This window comes from Mesoplodon mirus (assembly GCF_964341445.2).
Source record: "Mesoplodon mirus genome assembly, chromosome: 13".
Taxonomy (NCBI): Eukaryota; Metazoa; Chordata; class Mammalia; order Artiodactyla; family Ziphiidae; genus Mesoplodon; species Mesoplodon mirus.
In genome coordinates, this window is record NC_138989.1 from 48,300,191 (window position 1) to 48,324,997 (window position 24,807).

The 24,807-nt window shown below is 32.5% G+C and overlaps 1 protein-coding gene across 1 annotated transcript in view; it reads right to left on the reverse strand.

The window, feature by feature from the left end:
• CCDC178 (coiled-coil domain containing 178) overlaps positions 1 to 24,807 on the reverse strand; it is a gene marked incomplete at both ends in the record, with an annotated part of 366,144 nt that overhangs the window by 282,730 nt on the left and 58,607 nt on the right. Inside the window, 3 exons of the mRNA XM_082640606.1 lie at positions 10,837 to 10,973; positions 11,199 to 11,294; positions 20,163 to 20,316. Coding sequence (XP_082496732.1) covers positions 10,837 to 10,973; positions 11,199 to 11,294; positions 20,163 to 20,316 — 387 coding nt within the window. The remainder of the gene's footprint in view (positions 1 to 10,836; positions 10,974 to 11,198; positions 11,295 to 20,162; positions 20,317 to 24,807) is intronic.

Sequence of the window (24,807 nt, forward strand, 5' to 3'; positions counted from 1 at the left end):
GTACTGGAAGTTTTAGCCAGAGAATTTAGGTAAGAAAAAGAAGTATGCAAATAAGAAAGTAATAATTAAAATTTTCTGCTGGCAGATGACATGGTCTTATATAGAAAAGCCTTAAAACTCCACCAAAAAATGAATAATTAAATGAATTCAGTAAACTTGCAAGATACAAAATCAATGCATAAAAATCTGTTGTATTTCTATAAACTAACAATGAACTACCTGAAAAAGACATAAAGAAAACAATCCAATATATAATAGCATCAAAAATAATAAAGTACGCAAGAATAAATTTAACCAAGGAGGTGAAAATTCTGTATATTGACAACTATAAGACATTGTTGAAAGAAATTAAGGAAGAAAAATAAATGGTAAGATATCGTGTGTTCATGGATTAGAATAATTAATAATGTTAAAAAGGTCATACTACACAAAGTAATCTAGAGATTCAATGAAATCGCTATCAAAATTCTAATCACATTTTTCACAGATACAGGAAAAAAAATCCTAATTCATATGGAACCAAAAAGGGTCCAAAGTAGCTAAAGTAATCTTGAGAAAGAAGGACAAAATTAGAGGTATAACACTTCTTATTTCAAACTATATTACAAAGCTTAGTAATCAAAACAGTATGGTACTGGCATAAAAACAAACACTTAGGCCAATGCAACAGAATCAACGGCCCAGAAATAAACCCAAGTATATAGAGTCAACTAATCTTTGACAAGGGTGCCAACAACACACAGTGGGGAAAGATCATCTCGTCAATACATAAATATCTAGGGAAAACTGGATAGTCACATGCAAAAACAAAAACTGTAATCCGATCTTGCATCACTCACAAAAATTAATTTGAAATGGATTAAAGACTAAAATGCAAGAATTAAAACTGTAAAACTCCTAGAAGGAAACACAGAGAAAAATCTCCTTGGCATTGGTTTTGGCAATTATATTTGGCATATGACACCAAAAGCACAGGAAACAAATGCAAAAATCAACAAGTAGAACTATATCAAACTAAAAATCTTCTGCACAGCAAAAGAAATAATTAATAAATTGAAAAGGCAACCTACAGAATGAGAGAAAATATTTGCAAACCATTTACGTAATAAGAGGTTAATGTACAAAATGTGTAAGGAATTTATATAACTCAATAGGTAAAAACAAAATAAACCAATTATAAAAATGGGGAAATGACCTGAGTAGACGTTTTTCCAAAGAAGACATAAAAATGGCTAACAAGTACATGAAAAGGTGCTCAACATTAGTAATCACCAAGGAAATGCAAATCAGTGACATAGTGAGGTATCACTTCTCACCAGTTAAGATGGCTTTTATCAATAAGAGACAGAAAATGCTCACAAAGGAAGTGGAGAAAAGGGAATCCTTGTATATTGTTCATGGGAATGTAAATTGGTACAGCCATTATGAAGCACAGTATAAAGGTTCCTCAAAAAAAAAAAAAAAAAAAAAAAAAAACCACAACTACCATATGATCCAGCAATCCTACTTCTGGTTATATATACGAGGAAACAAAATCAGTTTCTCAAAGAGATGTCTGCAGCGTCTGTCCCATGTTCACTGCAGCATCATTCACAATAGTAAGATATGGAAACTACTTAAGTGTCTGTCAATGGATGAATGAACAAAGAAGTTGTGAGATCACTATACATGTTGATATATAGTGAAATATTATTCAAGCATGAGAAAGAAGGGAATCCTGCCATTTGCAATAAAATGGATGAATCTAGAGGGCATTATGCCAAGTGAAATAAGCCAGAAAAAGAAAAGGCAAATGCTGTTATGATTTCATTTATATGAGAAATCTAAAGAAGAAAAAAATAGAAGTCATAGAAATACAGAGCAGAATGGTGGTTACCAAGGGCTGACAGGAGGTGAAAATGGGGGAGATAGGGTCAAAGGTACAAGCCTTCAGTTATAAGATGAATAAGCTCTGAGGATCTAATGTACAGTATGATGACTGTAGTTAATAATACTGTATTGCTTACTAGAAATTTTCCCAGAGTGTAGACCTTAAGACCTCACCACAAAATTAAAAAAAAAAAAGTAACGATGTGAGGTTACTGATGTGTGGTAATTATTTCACAAAGTTTGTCAAATCATTACATTTCACTTTTTTTTTTTTTTTGCGGTACGCAGGCCTCTCACTGTTGTGGCCTCTCCCGTTGCGGAGCACAAGCTCCGAACGCTCAGGCTCAGCAGTCATGGCTCACGGGCCCAGCCACTCCGTGGCATGTGGGATCTTCCCGGACCAGGGCACGAACCCATGTCTCCTGCATCAGCAGGCGAACTCTCAACCACTGTGCCACCAGGGAAGCCCTACATTTCACATTTTTAATATATACAATTTTGACAATTATACCTCAATAAAACTGAAAAATTTTTGAAGAAAATAACAGATGGGGGTGTATGTAACAAAATTATACCTGAAAAATTTCCAGTACTGAAAACCAACATGGATCATTAAATTGAAAAGTCTCACTTAGTGGTAAACTGGAATATTACACACTCAGAAACACACACACCCCTAGACATGGAACTGTGAAATTTCAGAACTCTGAAATAGGAAGAGAAAATTTTAAAGTTCCCAGAGAGAAAAAATAGATTACCAACAAAGAAATGATATCCAAATGCCATCAGATGTCTTATCAAGCAAAACTAAATGAAATATGGAGATTTAGAGATTTAATGTACAACATGACTATAATTAATAATAGTAATTAATGATATTGTAGTAAATACTGGAAATTTGCTAAGATAGTATATTTCAGGTGCTCTCATCACACACCCACATAAAAGGTAACTGCGTGAGATGTTAATTAGCTTGATTGAAGTAATCATTTCACTATGAGTATTCAAATCATCAAGATGTACACCTTAAGTATGTACAATAGTTTAAAAACTAAATGAAAGAAAAACTGAAAAATATCTTCAAATTAATGAGAAAAAATGACTTTGGATCTAGAATATGATACTTCGAGAAAATCCTTGTTTGAATGGGTTGAATAGAAAATGAAGTGTGAGTTCAGGGAAACAGGAGTGCTTATTTGCATAAGATTTGTTATAAAGAACAGAAGGACAGAGTTGGGATGCAGGTCTCTGTTTTATCTTGTGTTTACTTCTTTCCAAGCTGAGCAATATTAGGCAATGTTCATATGCTATTGAAAGAGAGAAATAATAATGATTCACGGGAAAGAGGAGAAAATTGTAGGTGCAAAGCCCCTGTGTAAGAGACGACAGCATCTACTTTGGAAGTGAATGGGTAATGAGCAGAAGGGCCTTCCATTATTATATCAGAATGTGTGAAGACAGATGCAAATAGACTGGTAAGAGAAAAAGGTAATTCTCATTTATTGCATCTGTGTTCTCTATGAATTATATGGGAAGATTATTAGTTTAAAGTGAGGGTGATGTGGGCATTAGGATTGAAGAGAGTAAGAAGATATGAAACAGTTGTCAGAAAAACTGAACTGTCTAGACATTTCTTGGAAGTGCTGAATGTCACTTGAGACTTATAGCCATAAAATTTAAGTTCTACTCAGGGGCAAATGTATTCCAATGCTAATGAAGCTTAAATAAAATAAATTCAGGTTTTGATCGCTTCTGAAGAGGGAGAGAATAGAAACAGGAAGGGAGATTTATTTGCAAGATTTTAATTCCTTTTTAAGAAAAGTCTGGATTCAGTCTAAGTATTCCAGGCTATTTAACAATTTCAATAATATTCTAACTGCCATCTCTACAATAAATCACCATCCTGTTAACTCTTGATAAACACATTTCATAAAATATACCAGTATGTCTTTATGGTGTTCAATAGGTTTTTTGCTCATTTTCCTCGATTATCAACCCCATCTTTGGATCACTGCAGTTACAATGGCATGGTCTTGCTTGAGGTACAGCAGAGCATTAGAAGTAGATACTCAGAATATTTTACAGAGCTTAAATGTAAGAAAATGGCTATATAGAAATTCATACCACACAGTTAACTTCAGCAAACTAAATTCAAACTAATCAATTTCAAATCATCTTAAACAAGTTCATTTTCCTTGACTTAGGTTGCTTAAGCCTGCCTATCATGTGAATAAGCAATCAAGTGAAATTATTTGCTCAAGTCAAATGTCCCAAATGTAAAAGGTCCATTGCAAATGGATGCTGGCTTATTTAAAAGACAAAATTATTAAATTATACACTGCTACTGCAGGGTAAGTAATCTTATATCATCACCATCACCCAAAGGTCCTGCAAATATTTGTTATGCATAGTACTGAACAAATTTTGTTAAGTATGGTATATTTTTTTTAACATTGCCATTTTTTAAATGAACTATATATGAACAATAGATCATACACTGAATTAATTATGTAATTTATTCAAATAGTATAACAGTTGGGAATGGCATCAAACGGTGAGATGGTGGATATAACAGTACAAACTGGGGGAAGTTTCATGGGGGTATTCACTAGATGTATGAGTGCCAATGATTTGCATTAAGAACTTTCTTACTACTATTTTTGGACTTAAGGAAATAAAAAGAAGCTGGGACTAAGGGGAAGGTGATTCACATAAATGGTCGAATAAAAAAGAAAAATCAAAGAAGAGTGTAAAAACAACAGAGCTCTTTTGAGAAAAGCAATGACTATAGCCAAATAAAGAGATGGAGAATTGAATAAAGCAGTAAGCTTGACTTTTTTTTGAAGTAGTTAGTAAATGTGTCCAGAGCCTGCTGTAACACGTCAGAAATGGGAACCAAGACTTACCAGTGGAAGAGGAGAGGCAATGTTACTAAGAAGAAAGAACATACATTTTGGAGTCAGATAGACCTACATTCAAATCCTGATTGCTCCTTATGTAATTAGGGGGATAGTTCCACACACAATTTCCTCATGTAAAATTTGCATAATAATACCTACCATCAAGGTGTTATAAAGATTAAATTAAAATAAATTGAGGATAATATACACTGTGCTTGCACATATTGAATAAGGTAGTAATAATCAATACCACCCTTGTTTGTAGAGAGGGGAAAATAAGTTACCATGACGAGAAGCACCTGGGAAGAGTTAATGTCTGAGTTATTGTATGGATGATTTAAAAAACCAGTGATTTAATAGTGTTTTTTTAAAATTAAAAAGTGTTTAACAGTATGGATCTTCATTACAGTGCTATCTGGTTAAATGAGACGAAAGACAATGAGAGAAAAAAATACAAATATAAAAAAAGGTAAATAACCATTAATATTGCTGTGGAGCAGGAAAAGCACAGATAGATGTGGTATCAGAACATATAGCAGAGAGAATAGAAGCACAGACACTGAAGCAAAAAAAGAAACAAGGATAACAAATGTTTATATTTAGCTCTCATTTGTTCATTAAGATATTTATTTAACACCTACTGAGAAAGACACAGACACCCATGCACATGCAGACACACACAATGCCTGCCAGCAAGGAGTTCAGCTGAGAGGAGACAACAAATAAGCAAGCCAACAGTAACTGTACATAGTGTGATAAGTGCTAGGAAAGAGTTAACCAGGGAGAGTTACTTAATGGATACTTGTTGAGCACTGAATACATGTCAAGTGCTACCCTAAGTGATTGGGGTACAAAGATGAATTAAAACAAAGGTTGCCAGTTTATATTCTCATGAAGGAAAAAAAAGAGACATTAAAAAGATATTCCTCTGCAATCCTAAGTACAATAATGGAAGAAGCAGAAAAAGCAGTTAATACCACCTTGGTTTGTAGAGAGGGGAAAATAAGTTACCATGAGGAGAAGCATCTGGGAAGAGTCAATGTCTGAGCTATTGTATGAATGTTCAATTAACCATATTTAAAAAACCAAGCCAAAAACAAAGAAGAGGAGGAGGAGGAGAAGGAGGGGGTGGGGGAAGGAAAAGAAGGGAAGCAGAGGAATACCAGAGACAAAGGCTGCAAAGACTGAAGCTTAAAACAATATGAGTTTGAATATGTAACCATTTTAATAGGCTAGAACATTACAAAATCATGGAAGGGAGTAGTAAGAGATGTCTGGAGCTGTGAAGGTGACAGATTACTGTTTCTAATTTATCAGTCTGGAAGCTTTATCCTATAGCTGGTAGGGAGCCTCTGAAAATGTTTAGACCTTTTGAAAGTAAATAATCATTCATCCTTTGTAGATAAATTGTACCAGTGATGCTCTATATGCTGAATCTGAGGGCTCATATTGGAACGAGGTAGACCAGTTGGAAGCCTATTTAATATTCCAATTAAGATACAATTAGGACCTGGTTCATTTCATTGGTAATTGAAACAGACAGAAAGGAAAGCACCTATTGGAGACCGACATCTAAAAGACAGACTTAACAGAAGTTGGTAAGATGTTGGCTGTAAGATGGTAGAGAGGGATAATAGGATGATGCCTGAAACAACCTACTTGATAGATAATGGTATCAAAATGTGATGTTGGGGGAGAGAGTAGATATTCAAAATGATACTATCAGGAGAAATAAAGGATGTGGCTAGAAATTAAAAAGTAAAGTAAAAATATGATACATATTAAAATAATGAGAGTAGATAAAATTCCTGTGATAGGGAGTAGATCAAGAATGCAAATGGGCTGTGTTTAGAATTCTGAGCTAATCTATCAGGGGACCAGCAGAGATAAACGAGGATTCCTAGAAAGAACAGCTTCAGAAAGTTAAAGGAAGAATCAAGAGTGTGGGATTTTGAACCTCAAAAAGAGATAGCCACAAATGCTTGGGTCACATAAAGAAAAAAAAAGCCATGCAACAAGACTAAAAAATATCCTCCCTTAGGAAGGGAGGTCCCAAACCTTACCTCATCCAACTACCACTAAAATGATGTCTTTAAAAGAGAAATCTGACCATACGAGATTTTTAGTGGATTTCCATACTCTTCAGCAGATTCCAAACCCCTTAAAATGATTCATTACCTGACATTTAGTTCCCTGCCTTCAATATTTGTCCCTGCCTGCCTGCCACTCAAAAACACATGCGTACGAATATATGCACATGGGCGTGTGCACACACACACACACACATATACACAAACACAAGTTAGGTAAAGCACTTGCTCTGAGCTCCAGCTACACAGTCAAAAGTATGGTTCTGTGAACTCACCACACTCTTACCTGTGCCCTAAGAGAATTTCAATTTTAATGTTAGATCTACTATTTGGTATTATTATTATTGGACTAACATGTTAATAAGCATATTTGAGTATTCACTAAAGGCCATTTAAATTGAAGTCAAATTAAATTGCAAAAGATGACATAAGAAAAATCCTGAATCAAAATATAAAAAATCAGGTTTCAAATGCCAGCTGTGCTAGCTGTGGGAATTAGGTTAGCTATTTTGCCTCTCTGAATCCTAAATTCTTTATTTCTTCCTTGGAAGCACATAATAATTGTTTAGAAAAAGTAGAATTCAAGAGAGGATGTATAAATATTCCACCTCCTTCGTGATCAGAGAAATGGAGTTTGAAACAATATTGAGAATATATTTTTTCATTTACTGTATTGCAATAATTTTTTTAAAACAATAGTAGTACTTAATGTTAGTATAAGTGCATAGCAGAACAAGCTCATGAACTGCTCAACTTCAATAAGTGGTATATTTCTGGAAAGCAGATTTAGAGAGGGGTTAGAAATTTTAAAATATTATAGCCAATCTAATTCTATAAATCTACTTAAAATTTTTAAACAGCAATGATGCTAAGATTTCTGAACATAATATATGTACTTACAGTAAGTCATAAAAATAAAAACCTAAATATAAAAATTAGAGTAATCCTGGCAAAAATCAAGGTTCACTAATATAACAGACTTTTGTACAGATATTTAAATGATGTATTTGAAATCTGTATAACAATGTGACAAAAAATTCAATTATGGGAATAAAATCAGAACACAGGTTCATCAAGAATGAAAAAATCAGTAATATATTAATAGTGTCACCTCTATCTATTGACATGATTTTAGGTTTTCAATCTGTTTTTGAACATTTTACACTTTCTTTTCTACACTAAATATGCATTATAATCAAAGGGATAAAAAGATCATACAAGATACTTTTGCTCTGAATGCCCTGGAAATTTGATAAAATGGAGCTTCGAATATCATGGTTTGGGAAACGAAAAAAAAAGTCTGGGGATATCCAAGGACACAAATTGCAAAATAGAACCACTTTCAAAAATATAAGGATGCAAATGATTAACTCAACTTTATCCTAGGACTCAAAGCTTTTCCACAAATGGTTTCCAGAAGAAAATGGACAACATACAGTAAAGATAGTCAAGAGCACAGGGAAAAGAGACAGCAAAAGCATCAGCTATAAGAATTAGATACAGAAGTAGATTACAAAGACTACAGGTATTTACATTATTGGATGCAGATTATAAAATAATGATTCATACTATGTTTAAGAAGTAAAAGATAAGCTTTAAGTATTTGCATCAAACAGGGAATCATAAAATGACTTAGAAGATTTGGAAGAAAAGCAAATGAAATTTGGAAATGAGTAATTATTTTTGCATCTATCTATCTATTTTCTATCTATCTATCTATCCATCCATCCTAGTAAGAGACTTGAAAAAACAAGATGAACGGCTGATTATGTGCTCACATATTGCCTCTGTCCTTTGTTTTCTCTTCCTTTGGAACATCACGTAGGTATGTGGCCGATGTGACTCTTGCCTGCACATCTCTTAATCTCTCCTTCATGTTACAAACTTTTCACTAATTCTCTGTTCAGCACTGTGTAATCTGCTGCTAAAATCATCCATTTAATTTTTAGTTTCAAGTACAAATTTGAGGAAAAAAATAAGTGACATCTTAAGATTTTATCTGAACAAGCATAATGCATACTATGGAAATCCTCTATATCCAGGGCTGCTACATTCCCACTGCGTGTGATAGACTGTACTAGTGTTCCCAATTGTTCATTATCTCTCTTTTTAACAGGATTAGACTTCCCACCCAGTTGACATTGGGCCTGGCCATATGACTTGCTTTGTTCAATGGAGTGTGAGCAGGAGTAACATTTATCATCCTGTGGAAGCTGCAGAGCCACTGAGTTATCTCACTAATGCACTTGTGCTACCAGAGCAACATGCCCTAGAAGGATCCCATCCTTCACCCTGCATCTGAGAAGTAGAAATTACATGAATCACACACAGCAGACACAGCTAAGCTGCAGTACAAGTGAGAAATAAACCTTTATACTTGAATACCACTAAGACTTGGCGGGTACTCATTGGTGCTGGATAATGTAATAAAATGTAACTCTCACTCTTTCTTTTCTCCAGAGCTGTTTCGTCATTAGCTTACCCACTCTTCAGATTTTTCTTCGCCTCTGGTTCTCTTTCTTAATAAAATAAAATAAAGTTTACAAATACAATTTTAGGTTATCCTTTAGAAAATAATGTTCCTTTTGCTTTCTTTAAAAAAGTATATTTAACATACAGATAAATTTTACAAATGGTTTCATTCTATCATCCAAAGATAAAATAAGCACTAAGAAATCTTATCAAACTTCCTACACAATTGTCCAGTATCATCATCACCTCTCTCCATTCCTTCCTCTTTCCCTCCTTTCAATAATTAATGATGGATAGCATAGTACCTGTCAGGAACTATGCTTGATGATGAGAATTCAATGATGAAGAAAATATGGTCATGGCTTATGTCTGCCCTCATGGATCTTCCCATTTGTTGAGGAAGATGGACACCAGTCAAATATTTACACACACAAAGCTGCAAATATGACAAGCGATATGAAGGAAAAAATGTATGCCATATACATACATAATAGAGGAATTGGATATAACTAGACAGTCAATGAAAGCTACTCAGAACTGACTTCTCAGCTGTAATCTTAAAGATAAGTAGTAATTAACTAGGTAGAAGGTGGAGGAAAAACATTTATTGAAAAGGAATTAGCATAAGAACACCTTAAGGGCTGGAAAAAAAATGTGACAAATAGGAGAAATTGAAGTAAGGCCATTGTATTTGAACCAAATAATAAGGCTGAACCAGGTGTGACAGGAGACTGCAGAGCCAGGCATTCCTGCCTACTCAGGAACCTTGTGGGGTTCGTTAAAGAGGGGCTTTTGTTCCCTCACCCCTGCTAAAATTAATGCAAGTATGGAGGGAAACGGATCATACTTGCGTTAAAAAAAGTAAAAGAGAAAAGAACGCACCTACCACAATGTAGATAATGGATTAGAAAGGGAGCACAGTTATTGCAGGTAAACCAGCTTTGGAAGGCAGCTATGCTCACCACTATACCACCAACGCTGCACAAAATCAGCTTTGGAAATCACCAGTTCACAAGTTCATGCAAAACATGATGACAGCTTGTATCAGAGTGCTCGTGCAGTATTGAAACAGATAGATTAAAAAATTATTTAGTATGTGGAACATTTCTTGTTAACATGTTGAATATGAGGGTTAAAACAGAAAGGGGAATCAAGAAAACTCATAAGTTTATGAGCTAAGAAATCTAGTTTAGTAGTTTCAGGGAAGAATTGAGTACTGACTGAAGGAGATCACGAGCTTGATTAGACACATTTTAAAGTATCTTTGAGTATAAGAGAATATGTTCAAAGGAAGTGATATGAATCACTTTTTATTATTTTGATTTTTCTAAATGGATTCAGAATGATAAAAGAGCAACATTTGGGATAGAAATAAAACTTAAGCTAATGATAAAGACACACACAAACACCATCATACCACCCCAGGAACACAAAATGAAGTGATTTATTATATTTAACATATTAGATATGCTATATAAGAATGAAAATCATATTTGCAATATTACCTGTCACTGATACAACCTAGTATAGTTTCAATATCGAGCTCAAGTCTTCTATTTTCTTCCATCAATTGAGAATATGCTATTGAGACATCTGAAGAATCTTTTGTGATATTAGAAAGCTCAATATCCCATGTTCTTTTCTTTAAAAAAAAAAGAATAAAAGAATCATTTATACATGTTTAAGTAAAAATGATTTAAAATAAAAATTACTAAGAGTAATTTCATTATTACACATTGTTTTTTCTTTTTGAGTGAAAAAGAAAAAGAAAAAAATGTGTAATAATGAAATTACTTTTAGTTGTATGAGTTAATACTTGGGAATAGAGAATGGAGCTCTAGTGGGAAATAGGGAAACATCAACTTACTGTGGCATAAAAATTATTAAGTGCTTCCAAATATTCATTTTCATAAATTGTTTTCTTCCAGACTAGTTGATCATAAACTCTTTTCAAATCTTCTAGCTAAGGAAAAAATACATACACACACACACACAATAAACTGTGGAGCTTTCCATTCTTCTGTAAAGTAAAAAATTATCTTTCAAATTATGCAACTATAACATAATATTGATTAAAATAGTATAAAATAACACCACAGGCTGTTTTCACTTATGACAATTAATGCAAGAGTCTGAATAAAATGTAGCAAAAATCAAGTCTAACAGTATACAAATGTATAATCATGATAAAATAGAATGTATTTTAGTTATAAGAATTGATAAAAATTAGAAAATTTAAATCTTTGCTCTCACCAGCAAATTAAAAAAGAAAATAACATAAATATGGCCAACATTCCCCAAAAATTCATTTGATAAATTCACTATCTAGTTTCCATAATTTTTATACTAGCACAAGGAAAACACACCCAAATATAATATAATGAACATAAAATATCAAAATAAATCATAAACTACTGAACCCATGCCCACTGAACTCAAAAATCGAAACCTGATTCATCACCATTGTCATGAATCCTGTTTTGTGAAATTTAGCTAAATGCAAGTAGATAATGAAACTAAATTTTACTAGTATAATATTGAATATGAAAATATAATGTCTTCAATTTTAGATGATATGATTGAATATCCAGGAAGACAGAAGATTCTATTTAAAACTACAATAAATGATTTTTGGAAAAAAGTCATAAGGAAATTAATAGCTTTTATCTATAAGAGTAATAATCTGTTAAATATATTGTGACAATATTTTAAAACTTTTGTCAAAAGTATAAAGTATTTGGAAATAAATTCAACACAAAAGGGAGGAGCTATAATACAGCAAACAAAAATTCTTATTTAAAAGCTTAAATCAAGAAAAAATGATATTTCATAGAAAGGTTTAATAGGATATACTGTCAGTTACCACAAAATTAATATAAGACATGATAAAAAGGAGTATTATCTTTGAAACTTCATGAAATGAAATTTATATGGAAGAAAAGGTATGTGAGACTAGCCAAGAGGTATGTGAAAAATAAAAATAATGTTGTAAACATGCTACCAGATATTAAAACATCTTATAATACCACTAAATTAAGGAGTATTTATTTTTGGCATTGCAATAAAGAACAGAAGGAAAAACTAGAGCCCAAAGATAGATCTAATGGTATTTGAATTCAGTGAGAGAGAAATCATTTATTTTAATTAATGGACTGTAAGAATGTAGAACCTCTGTTTAAAAAAGAAAAACAAAGTTATCTTTCTACTTCACATCTAATTCACATTATAACAAAAACAAATGTTAGATTAATAAAAACCTAAATGCAAATACAAAACAGTACAAATTATTAGAGTAATCAATATGAGTTTATTTGTATAATCTTGGGCTGAAGGATAATGTCACCTTGTCAAGTAAACCAAGATTTGTTGACATGTCTGATGGCATATTTTACAAAAGTTGTGTGGAAAAACATACCATAAACAAGACTGAAGGAAAAATAAGACTGAGAAAAATGTAAAATAAAAGCCCAATTTTCTGAGATATAGTCCTTATGAAGGGTATCAGTGGACACGGTGCATTAAGAATATCTGAAAACTCTTCTCCATAAAGGTAATGAGAAAAATGGCCAAAAAAAAGAGTCAAAATTAGCTTTTTTCAGAACTTTGGAAATTAAGTGAGGGTTTCCAGCAAATAGGGAGCACCTATTCAAGATAATCAGTCTAATCTGAGTAAGAGGTATGAGCTTTGTGGTGTTTTAACTTGTCCTTATCCTTCCCTCCGGGTCCATGATAGCCTTGAACAGCACACATTTGTGGAGAAACCCATCAGTTGGGCAGCCACCAGAGGGAGTAGAACTGATATGGAATGCTTTCAAAGTCTCATTCTCACAGAACTGTCATTATTTGACCTGTCTGGTGGTTTTTTGCATGACTCCATCTGCGAGGACATCTGTATTTTCTTGATACAGAGCTCTCCCAGTACAAAACATCTCACCAGAAAATTTTCTCCCAAGCCATGATTGTCAAAATTTTAAGTAGCACAGGCAATTGATTTACTTTGTGGCCACCTGAGACAGTAGACAATGATTGGGACAAATGGTAAACTAACCATTAGGCTATAAAACAAGTCATATTAGATTTTAAAAGATTAAAATGATGTAAAGTATCTTCTCTAACCACACAGGAATGAAATTAGAAATCAGTAACAGAATTACTGTATGCATATAATATCCTTTTAAAATATACTAAAAGCCTGTCTATATAAAATAAATATTAAGTGACTATATTTAAATAGTGAGATCATAGATCAGTAATTTCTTCTACTCACATGAGTGTATTCTAAACTTTGAGGGGAAAAATTAAGTATTTGTGCCATTCAAAAAGTGTCTAAAATAATTTTAGATAACAGTTTGTGTAGTTAATCCCACCAATTTTATAAGGATCATAAGGAAGACAATAGGATCCATTAGTAGCAACTGCAGTGTAGTATAGTGGTGAAAGCCTGACTGGAAATCATCTGAAGTGGGATTGCAAGGAGAGAAATAGAAATAATGAACACAGAAAATCCTTTCAAGGGGTTTTGATGCAAAGTATAACAAGAAATGCAATTTATCTTAGGGAAAGATTTAAAACCAAAAACATGAAGCATTCAAAACAGGGAAGTGGAAAGTAAAAGGAAAGAGAATAAACCTAAAGAAACAAAAAGAAAATTATAACTATAGAAACATACATTAACATTTCAGAAGCTGGAAAATTGTAGAATTACTAAGTCCAAGAGCCATCTCTATTTTTTAATTCAATTTTTAAAAATTTGAAAAATCTCATTTAAAAAGTGAAAAATACATATACGATTAGAAATAAGAGATAAGCAAAAGTATAAAAGAGAATTATATATTGTATTCTATTACATTTGAAATTTTTAATCCATTTGGATTATTTCTAGGACTATTAAAAATGACAAATGAATATCAAGGATAAATATATAGCCTGATAAGACTAATCATCATAAAATAAAACAACTGTCCATGAAAAATAAAACAATATTTCAAACAATCTAAAAAAATTAAAAGCAACAGTCATATTTTCACCAAGATGTTTTATGAACATTTTAAGAAAAAGTTATTTAAATCTATCTTAATTCTCCAGGTAACAGAAAGGGAGAAAAGCTTCACAATTCATTTACAAAACCAGCATAATCCTGATAAGAAAATCTATCAAATATAGCACAAATTAAGAACACTGAAATATAGACTAACTTATGAATATGGATGCAAAATCTTAAATAAAATAATTGCAAATCAAACTCAGCAGTAAATTAAAAGAATAAACCATAACCAAGCAGAGTTCACCCTAGGAATTTAAAAATGATTTAATTTTAATATAACACATCATTTCAATAGGTCAAATGAGAAACCATTTAAAATCATCTTTGCAGATGCTTACATTCTGTGAAAGTAATCATCTATTCCTGATAGTTTTTATAACCTGAGTATACTTTTAAAATCTTTAAAATGATAATGAGCATATGTTTGAAATCAATATTTAGATAACATTAATAACTTTTTAAAATAAAAATTGAAATAAAGCCAATTTCATAGATGTTATTTAATATTTTATACATATGTCACACAATAAAATATAGACATAGTAAGAGATTAAAACCTTATGGTGAAAAAAATTAGCAATGTGTAATTTTATATATGTTACCACATTTTATCCATATGACACATAAATATTGTATAATAAAACAATAACAAAAATTGCATTGCAGTTTGGTTGTATCACTTCATAACTTTGTGTCCATGAGATAAATCACTCTGCTTCTTTAGACTGGTTTCCTATTTGATACATTAATAGTATTAATAATTATTAGCTTATTTATTTTTAATAAATAAACTGCTTAATTTGAAAGATTTTGAAATAAAAATATTAATCAAAAGGTATAGTTTAATAGATGTTTTGTGGTGTTTGGATTTATACTTACAGTGCCTGGAGCAATAAGGTAGCAATAAATATTAAATGTCTTGTAAAAAAGACAACATCCAAAAATACGAAAATATTATATATGTAAGAGGAATTCGCTTATTTACAAACTTTATTTGTAAACTAAATTATGAAAAATATTTTGTATGCCTGTCATTGTTTAATAAAATATGAAAATCACAAAGGATTTTTATATCTTTAAACATCATATTTGTATTATTTTATCAAATGACTGGATAAAATGAAACGTAGATGGCTGTTTCTTTAATATCACAAGAAACAAAGAGTTGCAGATGATGAAATTATATTCTAAAAAAAATTCCTGAACTATGGGAGAAGTAGACTTCAAAGAAAACATGGGGAAAAATTATAGAAAAGCAGCTTTATTTCTACATTTAAAACAAATTTGATCTTGACAATATTTTTAAAGTACTTAACCAATTTCAAGATGTTTTCTAGGTTACAAAATCCATTGTTTGCAGAAATGAGACAGGAAAAATGTATTTTCATAGATACAATGACAACACCAGTTAGAGAAAAGTGTACATTAATGAGGTAAAGACTCTAAATTGAAAGCACGATATGCCTTGAAATTTTGAAAGATCAGTTAGGTTGTGTGTGCAATTAGGCAGCACAAATCTTTTATTTTTCTCTTGAACTAGAGGTGCCGATTGCATACCAAAAAATAATGCACGGAAATGATGCACATTATTGCTTTTAATTGAGTGCTTAATATGCCCACTTTGCAAATCTAGCTTAAAGGTTTTTATAATGAGGAAGATACAGAAAAAAAGTATATCTAAACTTCATCATGTTCTCATCTTCTCTATAAAGTATGATAGCCCACAAATGATTTCCATAATTGAAGAATATTACTAACTTCATAAATACATTCACAGTATCTCATCAAAAATAACATTTTGTTACGGAGGGCCAGACTTGCCATTTTAGAAATGATCAAAAAAATTAAAAAGTTATTTTAGGTTTAGTGAATGAATTTTCCCTCTTTGAAAATATTTTATTACCAGTGTTATTTTTATAAATGATAAATTTCAACATGATTAGAAAATTCAGGTCATAACTATTTAACATTATATTATATTTTATTTCAATGTCTACAGTCTACATTCCACCTCATCAAGTGTTTTCCAGACTCACAAGGCGAAGTTATTTTCCCCCATTGCCCTTCCTTCCTTCTTTCCTTCCTCCCTCCCTGCCTGCCTCCCTCCCTCCCTTCCTTCCTTTATTCATTAGTTAATTCACTCATTCCACAAACCTAATATGGCTTTTTTTGAATGTCTATTATGACACTTTATTGAGTGCCTAATATGGGACAGGCACTGTGCAAGTTACACAGAGAAAACAAAAATCACAATGCATCTCCTGTCTTTAAAAAACTTATAATCTAAAAAGAAGTATACAAGTAATCATTGATTTCAACAGACTGTTGGTGCCAGTACCAGTACAAGTATGGCGGTAAACACAGAGTACAATGAGAGTTCAAAGCAGACAGAACAAAGTGAAGAAATGGTTTCTCCAAGAATTTTCCTTCAATTTTCCAAGTCGAAGTTTAAAATGAGAGTATTCAGCCAGACAACAGTAGGATTGAGAAGATGAGCTGAGTTAAACACTGACATCATAATCAGAGGGAACAGTATTTATGAAAAGCTGGAAGAAGGAAACCCATGGCACATTCTGGTGTCTTGCAGTTTGTCCAGTAGCTAGAGAATAGTTAGAGGGTAAGAGGCAGCAAGAGAGAAGTTGGAGGTTGAAAACAAGGGGAGATTCCAAAGAGACTTGTATTACTACCTATTTAAGATCAGTTTCTTCCAACTTACTCATCCCAACTCATCCCCTCTGACACTTCAGCCCAGTGTGTTTTAGTTTAGTGTTTTTCAGCCTTGCCTACTTCTGGATTCTTCTACGTTGCCTATGCAGTGGTGTAAGTCACTCCCATCTTAACTCAGGTGCATATCCCCTACATTGCATAAATAAAAACAAAATACAAAAATTTTCCGGGAAAGAAAATTTTGAGAAATTCCAATCTAGCTCACTAAAGAAGCTTGTAAAAGATACACTTTAGTAACAAGAAAAAAAACAATGCCAATTAGAAATGTCTGATAAAAAGAAAGAGCCGTGTGTTAAACTGGGAATGAATATTATCAAACATTTATTGTGTAAATTAATAAGAAATTATTCTAATACAGGAATTACTAAATAAGATAGGCATAACATGATGGAAAATAGAATATATGTCAGGAAAGGAACATATGGTCCTTAAACTGTTCAAAAAGAATTTAATGATGTCGACTATGCTTCACATCTGTAAGTGAAATGTGCATTCCAAAAATTCTAAAAATTTATAGCCCCAAAACATATAAATAAAACACATCTTAAGAAAAAAATCAATTAGAAACATTCTAAACTTAGTTTCATCTAAAATATGGCTTCAAATTATGTAAAGCAAAAATGTGGATAGAAAAAAATGAAAATAAAGAAATACACTATCATAATGAGATATATTTTAGTACAACTTTCATAGCAATTGATGCATCAGTCAGAAAATAAACCAGAAATATAAAAGAGTTAAATAACCCAATTATCAATAGTTCACAAAATGAACCTATGTAGAACTGCATTCCATTATCAGAGAAAGCATTTTTCCAAAATCAAAAATTTATACAATTTACCTATATAGTATGAAATAAATTAAGCCTTAACAAAATATAAATAATATCTACCATATATACTACCTTTATGAACAAATCAGAATTACATTAAAAATCAATTCAAAATAAATAACTTTAACATTTAGTGCAGTTAGAAGGGTTAATCTGTCTGACTGATCACAGGCTGACTTTGCAGAGAGAGTCTGCCTTTGACGAAGTTCCAAGAAATTGGTTAAGGTCCAATTTAGTAAAACTACCCAAATAAATGGAGAGATAGATCATGTTTATGTTTAAGGACCCCATCATAAAGATTTCATTTCTTCATCATATAATACATAAATGAATGAGATTCCAATCGTAATTCCAATAAAATTTCTGAAGGAAATGAACAAGAAAATGCTGAAATTTAATGGAAGCACATAGGTCAAGAATAGCCTAAAACTCATAAGGAAATGTAAGACTGGGGGAATTCATCATCATAGATAATCAAAGCTCACAACAGAAGTTAATTAATGTAGACATTAAGTATGGAGATAAACATGTTAAGCAGACCAAACAAATTAAAAAGAGAATGGAAAAAGAGATCCACACAAAACAAATAAGGAAGCCCCATATGTGAGAGATGATTCTAAATATTAATATATAAGTAAATACAGTAAGTTATAACTATTTGTTTTCTATATAAGAAAAAATGTAATTGGAACCTCACTTCACACCATACCAATATATGAATTTCAAATTGATTATGCTTCATATCTGGCAAGTAAAATATGCATTCCTGGGGCTTCTCTGGTGGCGCAGTGGTTGCGAGTCCGCCTGCTGATGCAGGGGACACGGGTTCGTGCTCCGGTCTGGGAAGATCCCACATGCCTTGGAGCGGCTAGGCCTGTGAGCCATGGCCGCTGAGCCTGCGCGTCTGGAGCCTGTGCTCCGCAACGGGAGAAGCCACAACAGTGAGAGGCCCGCGTACCGCAAAAAATAAATAAATAAATAAATAAAATAAATAAAATAAAATAAAATATGCATTCCTAAAATCCTGCAGATAGTTTATTTCTTCTAAACTTGTAAATAAAAGATAGAATGAGAAAAAACTCAATTTTGAATATTCTAAACATATTTAATCTAAAAGCATTATGTAAACATGAAAAGCAAAATTTCAAGCCATTTAGAATAATATACCAAAGAATATTTTTTGACTCAAAGGTATAAAAAATTCATTTTAAAAGTTCAGAAAAATATAGCTCAAAGGAAAATATTTATAAATCTTACTACATTAAAACTGAAGTTTCTCTCCATCAGAAGTTACCATAAAGAAATGAAAGAAGATTGGGTGAAAATATTTTTAACATGTAACTTTAAAATATTTAGAATCTGTAACATAAAACAAATTCTTACAAATCAATTTAAAAAAAAACATCGCTCAATGTATAGGGTAAAAACTATGAGCAGGTTTTTCACAGAAAAGGAAATACAAATGACCCTCCCCCCAAAAAGCCATTAAATATATGCTCAGTCTCACTCTTAATTATAGATTAATTTAAAAAGCCATAATGAAAACAATTCAAGAGCCTTATAATAGAAACTGGCAAAAAATCCATTCTTAACTCTAGGTAGGAATGCAAATTGGTACAGGAATGTGCATATTATTGCCTTTTACTGAACTATTATTTCTTTTCACCACTTTATTATTTCCTTTTACTAGTGTTTCCTTTTACTAAAGTGAATGAGATGCAACAGGAGAGGAAGGCAGAAAAGATGAGTCATAAAGGAAGATCAGTGAGACACCAAGTGTGAGAGGACTCAGCTCACCATTCCTGAAGGGAACCACAAGCCAGGGGATGCAGGTAGCTTCTAAAAGCTGAGAATGATCCCAGGCTGACAGCCACCAAGGAAACAAGGACCTCAGTTCTAAAACCACAGGAAGTGAATTTTGCCAAAACTGAATGAGCCTGAAAGCAGATTTATCCTGGAGTCTTTAGAAAGAAATGCAGGGCTGATGACACCTTGATTTCAATCAGGAACGATCTGGAGCAGAGGAACTAGCTGAGCTATGACCCGGGGAAACTTTATGATAACTGGGTACTGTTTTAAGCTGCTAAAATTCTGGTAATAGGCAATAGAAAACCAATATAGAAAGAAACTGGCTAACTGTCATTTAATTATTAACAGAGAATAAGTACAAATAGCCATGGCACAAAGCTAATGTCAATATTTTTTTAATTTTAATTATGAAAACTCACCGTTTTTGATAAAGCAGCTAATTCATTTCTTAATGACCTTGTTTCCTTCAATACTTCAGTTACTGCCTCTTCATTCTCCTCAATATTAATATTAACATCTTGTATTGATGTACAGTAGAAATTAAATAGACTGTTAAGTTTATCTATCTCTTTCCTAAGAGAAAAAACAGTTGATTTTATCCGCACTGAAGGGGAAATTATATTTTAACTTACAGTTGAATTAGCTTCTGACTTAACCATGTAGATCAATGCAATTTATCTATTCATAAAATTTTTCCCATTCCAAAGAAACTCCTGAAAAGTACTACTTAGATATAAAAAGTAAGTAGTGAAAAAAAACTTCAATTTGTTTCTGATGGAAAGGAACTGAAAGAAAAGTGATTTGCAAATTGTTTAAAATAAACCACCTTTTGATTTGATTCCAGGTGAGAGACCTAAGCACCTTTGATTCAGAGGTTGGGTAGTACAGGGATGGAAAGGAAAGAAAAAAAGAAAGAGGAAAAAAATAAGAGAAGAGAAGAAGCTGTAAAAATGGAAAGATCACACATTACTAAAGCTCTGGTGTACTGTCTTATCTCCCTCACAGTTACAGAGCTAAAAAGCGGTAAACTACAGCTTAGGAAAACAAGGGGCCTATTTAAGAGAACAAGTTGCCAAGGAGAGCTTTTTCCTATGTGACATGTCACAGAAAAGACCAATGCTAATCTGTAAAGCTACATAATCCTTTATCTTATCTGGTAGGTAGAAAACACGTTCCAAATATAAAAGTCACTTTAAAGTATGGTCTTAGAGTTTAATATATGAAAAAAGTACAGTGAGAAAATGACAAAATTATAATTTGCATAAAATATTAGCAAGTAATACAGATAAGCCCAATTTTTTAAGGCACCATAAACAAAATACTAGAGTGGGAGATTTATCTGAAACCCATATAAGAGATCAAAGATTAAATCATTTGTGTGTAATAAAATCCTACAATGCAATATGGAATGGAAAACTTACCCAAGAGACAAATGAGCAGAGAAGATAAACAAGAATTCACAAGAAAATAAATGCCAATGGCCAATAAGTATATGATGTGTTTATTGAATTTGCCCAGGCTATGCTATCATGCATAAGCCTGATTTTAGGAGTAGAGTCAAATGGAACTGAAAGATATAATCTCACAATATAAATGAAAATTAAAGCAACAAATAGGCAAGAAGCTTCTCCTTTACCCTTCCATACCTGAAGAGTACAGGCTTCCTATCAGAATTCTAGAAGCCAGATCAATAATGAGAGGTTGGGAGCCTGCGCATTTAAAATGTACATGTTTGGTTAAATTTCCTTCTTATGAAGTTAATTTTTCTTCTCTCAGTGGTATCCATTTCCCCAGTCCAGATAATAAACTAGATTTTGACTAAGAAGTGAGCAATTGCCCAGTGTCATGGAATGCAGGAGCTAAGTATTACTTTAGTTACTCCTCATCCTTATTTCCTGAAGCATCAACTGCTGCCACCAATTCCTCAGCCTTCTAAGAATTTTTCAGTGTAAAAGTTTGTCACTAGGTTTGCCCCCACTGGTACTTTAGATTTCATCATTCTTGTATCTGCTAAATCAGAATAAATTTAGAAGAATAAAATGGGAAGTATCATTTTACCTGTTAAGAATTACTATAAAGTAGAGCAATCAAGACACCAAAGAATATATGCTGTGTGTTTCCATTTATATGGAATTCAAGAACAGACCAAACTAACCATGGTGATAGAAGTCAGAATGGAGATGACCTTTTTAGGAGAATGGTATGGACTGAGAAGGAGAACAAGAAAAAACTTCTAGTATGATGGAAACTTTTTATATCTTAACCTGGGGCATGGTGACATGAGTGCATATACATATACAGAAAAAATCATAAATCTATACATTTGATAGCACACATAATCATGTTTCTATATGTTAATTCTAAAAAAACTGGTGCAGGAAAATTAAACATATCTTTAAAATTTTATTTAATAAAGCATTTATGACTCCACTGATGCTTATAAAAGAACTTCTGGAAAATATACTTAAATGAGAAGAAAATTAACGAGTAAGTTATATGGTATAACAAATAATAATGAGTAAAGGAAGTAATAATAATATGCCTTTGGGTCTATCTAAATATTAATTATAAAAATCAGCAGCTAATTCTTATATTCAAAATTGAGAAGGAAAAATTTCAGAAAATGGTACAAGATGGATAATGTTGTATTTGTAATTAATATGGACTAACATGTGTTTGTGCCAAATAGATTAATGAAAAAATTCTCTTCTGTCATCAAGAAAAAGAGAGAGGGCCCCCTTCCCCGCACCAAAAAAAGAAATGGTCAACGAGAAGTTACAACTGACACCACAGAAATACAAAAGATCATAAGAGACTACTATGAACAACTATATTCCAATAAAATGGACAACCTAGAAGAAATGGACAAATTCTTAGAAATGTACAATCACACAAGACTGAACCAGGAAGAAATAAAAAATATGAACAGACCAATTACCAGTAATGAAATTGAATCAGTAATTTAAAAACTCCCAGGGAACAAAAGTCCAGGACCAGGTGGCTTCACAGGTGAATTCTATCAAATATTTAGAGAAGAGTTAACACCTATCCTCAAACTATTCCAAAAAACTGCAGAGGAAGGAACATTTCTGAACTCATTCCACAAGGCCAGCAACACCCCGTTACCAAAACCAGACTGAAATATCGCAAAAAAAGAAAATTACAGGTCAATATAACTGATGGACACAGATCCAAAAATCCTCAAAAAAACATTAGCAAATGGAAACAAAAATACATTAAAAGTATCATACACTATGATCAAGTGGAATTTATCCCAGGGAAACAAGGATTTTTCAATATCCACAAATTAGTTAATGTGAATAAAAAGCATAGGATCATCTCAGTAGATGCAGAAAAAGCTTTTGACAAAATTCAACATCCATTTTTGATAAAAACTCTTAAAGTGGGAATAGAGGGAATATAATAAAGGCCATAATAAAGGCCATATATGACAAACCCATAGATAACATCATACCGATTGGTGAAAAGCTGAAAACACTTCCTCTAAGATAGGAACAAAGCAAGGTTGCCCACTCCGGTCACTTTTATTCATCATAGTCCTGGAAGTCCTAACCATAGCATCAGACAAGAAAAAGAAATTTTTAAAAACCCAAATTGGAGGGCTTCCCTGGTGGCACAGTGGTTGAGAGTCCACCTGCCGATGCAGGGGACACGGGTTCGTGCCCCAGTCTGGGAAGATACCACATGCCATGGAGTGGCTGGGCCTGTGAGCCATGGCCGTTGAGCCTGTGCGTCTGGAGCCTGTGCTCCGCAATGGGAGAGGCCACAACAGTGAGAGGCCCGCATACCGCAAAAAAAAAAAAAAAAAAAAAAAAATCCAAGTTGGAAAGGAAGAAGTAATATTGTTGCTGTTTGTAGGTAACATGATAATAATCATAGAAAATCCTAAAGACACCACCAGAAAGCTACTAGAGCTCATCAGTGAATTCAGTAAAGTTGCAGGATACAAAATTAATATCCAGCAATCTGTTGCATTTCTCTACACTAACAAACTATCAGAAAATAAAATTAAGGAAACAGTCCCATTTGCTATTTCATCAAAAAGAATAAAATACCTAGGAATAAACCTACCTAAGGAGGTAAAAGACAGGTACTCAGAAAACTATAAGATGCTGATGAAAGAAATTGAAGACTACACAAATAGATGGAAAGATATACTGTGTTCTTGGATTGGAAAAATTAATACTGTAAAAATGACCATACTACCAAAAGCAATCTACAGATTCAACGAAATCCCTATCAAAAGACCAATGGCTTTTTTCACAGAAATAGAACAAATAATTTTATAATTTTTAGGGAAACACAAAAGAGTGCAAATAATTAAAACAATCTTGAGAAAGAAGAACAAAGCTGGAGGAATCACGCTCCTTCATTTCAGACTATACAGCAAAGCTACAGTATCAAAACAGTATGGTACTGGCACAAAAACTGACACATAGATCAATGAAACAACAAAGAGCCCAGATATAAACTCACATACTTATGGTCAATTAATCTACGACAAAGGAGGCAAGATGTACAATGGAGAAAAGACAGTCTCTTCAAAAAGTGGTGCTGGGAAAACTAGAGAGTTACATGTAAAAGAATGATATTAGAATATTTTCTCAAACCATATACAAAAATAAATTCAAAATGGTTTAAAGACATAAATGTAAGACCGGAAACCATAAAACTCCTAGGAGAAAACATAGGCAGAACACTCTGTGACATAAATCATAGCAATATTTTTTTGGATCTGTCTCCTAAAGCAAAGGAAATAAAATCAAAAACAAACAAATGGAACTTAAATTTTGCACAGAAAAGGAAACCATCAACAAAACAAAAACACAACCTACTGAATGGGAGAAAATATTTGTTAATTACATGATTGATAAGGGGTTAATATCCAAAATACATAAACAGCTCTTACAACTCAACATCAAAAAACAAGTAACACAATCATAAAATGGGCAGAAGACCTGAATAGACATTTTTCCAAAGAAGATGTACAAAAGGTCAACAGGCACATTAAAAAATTCTCAACATCATTAATCATCAGATAAA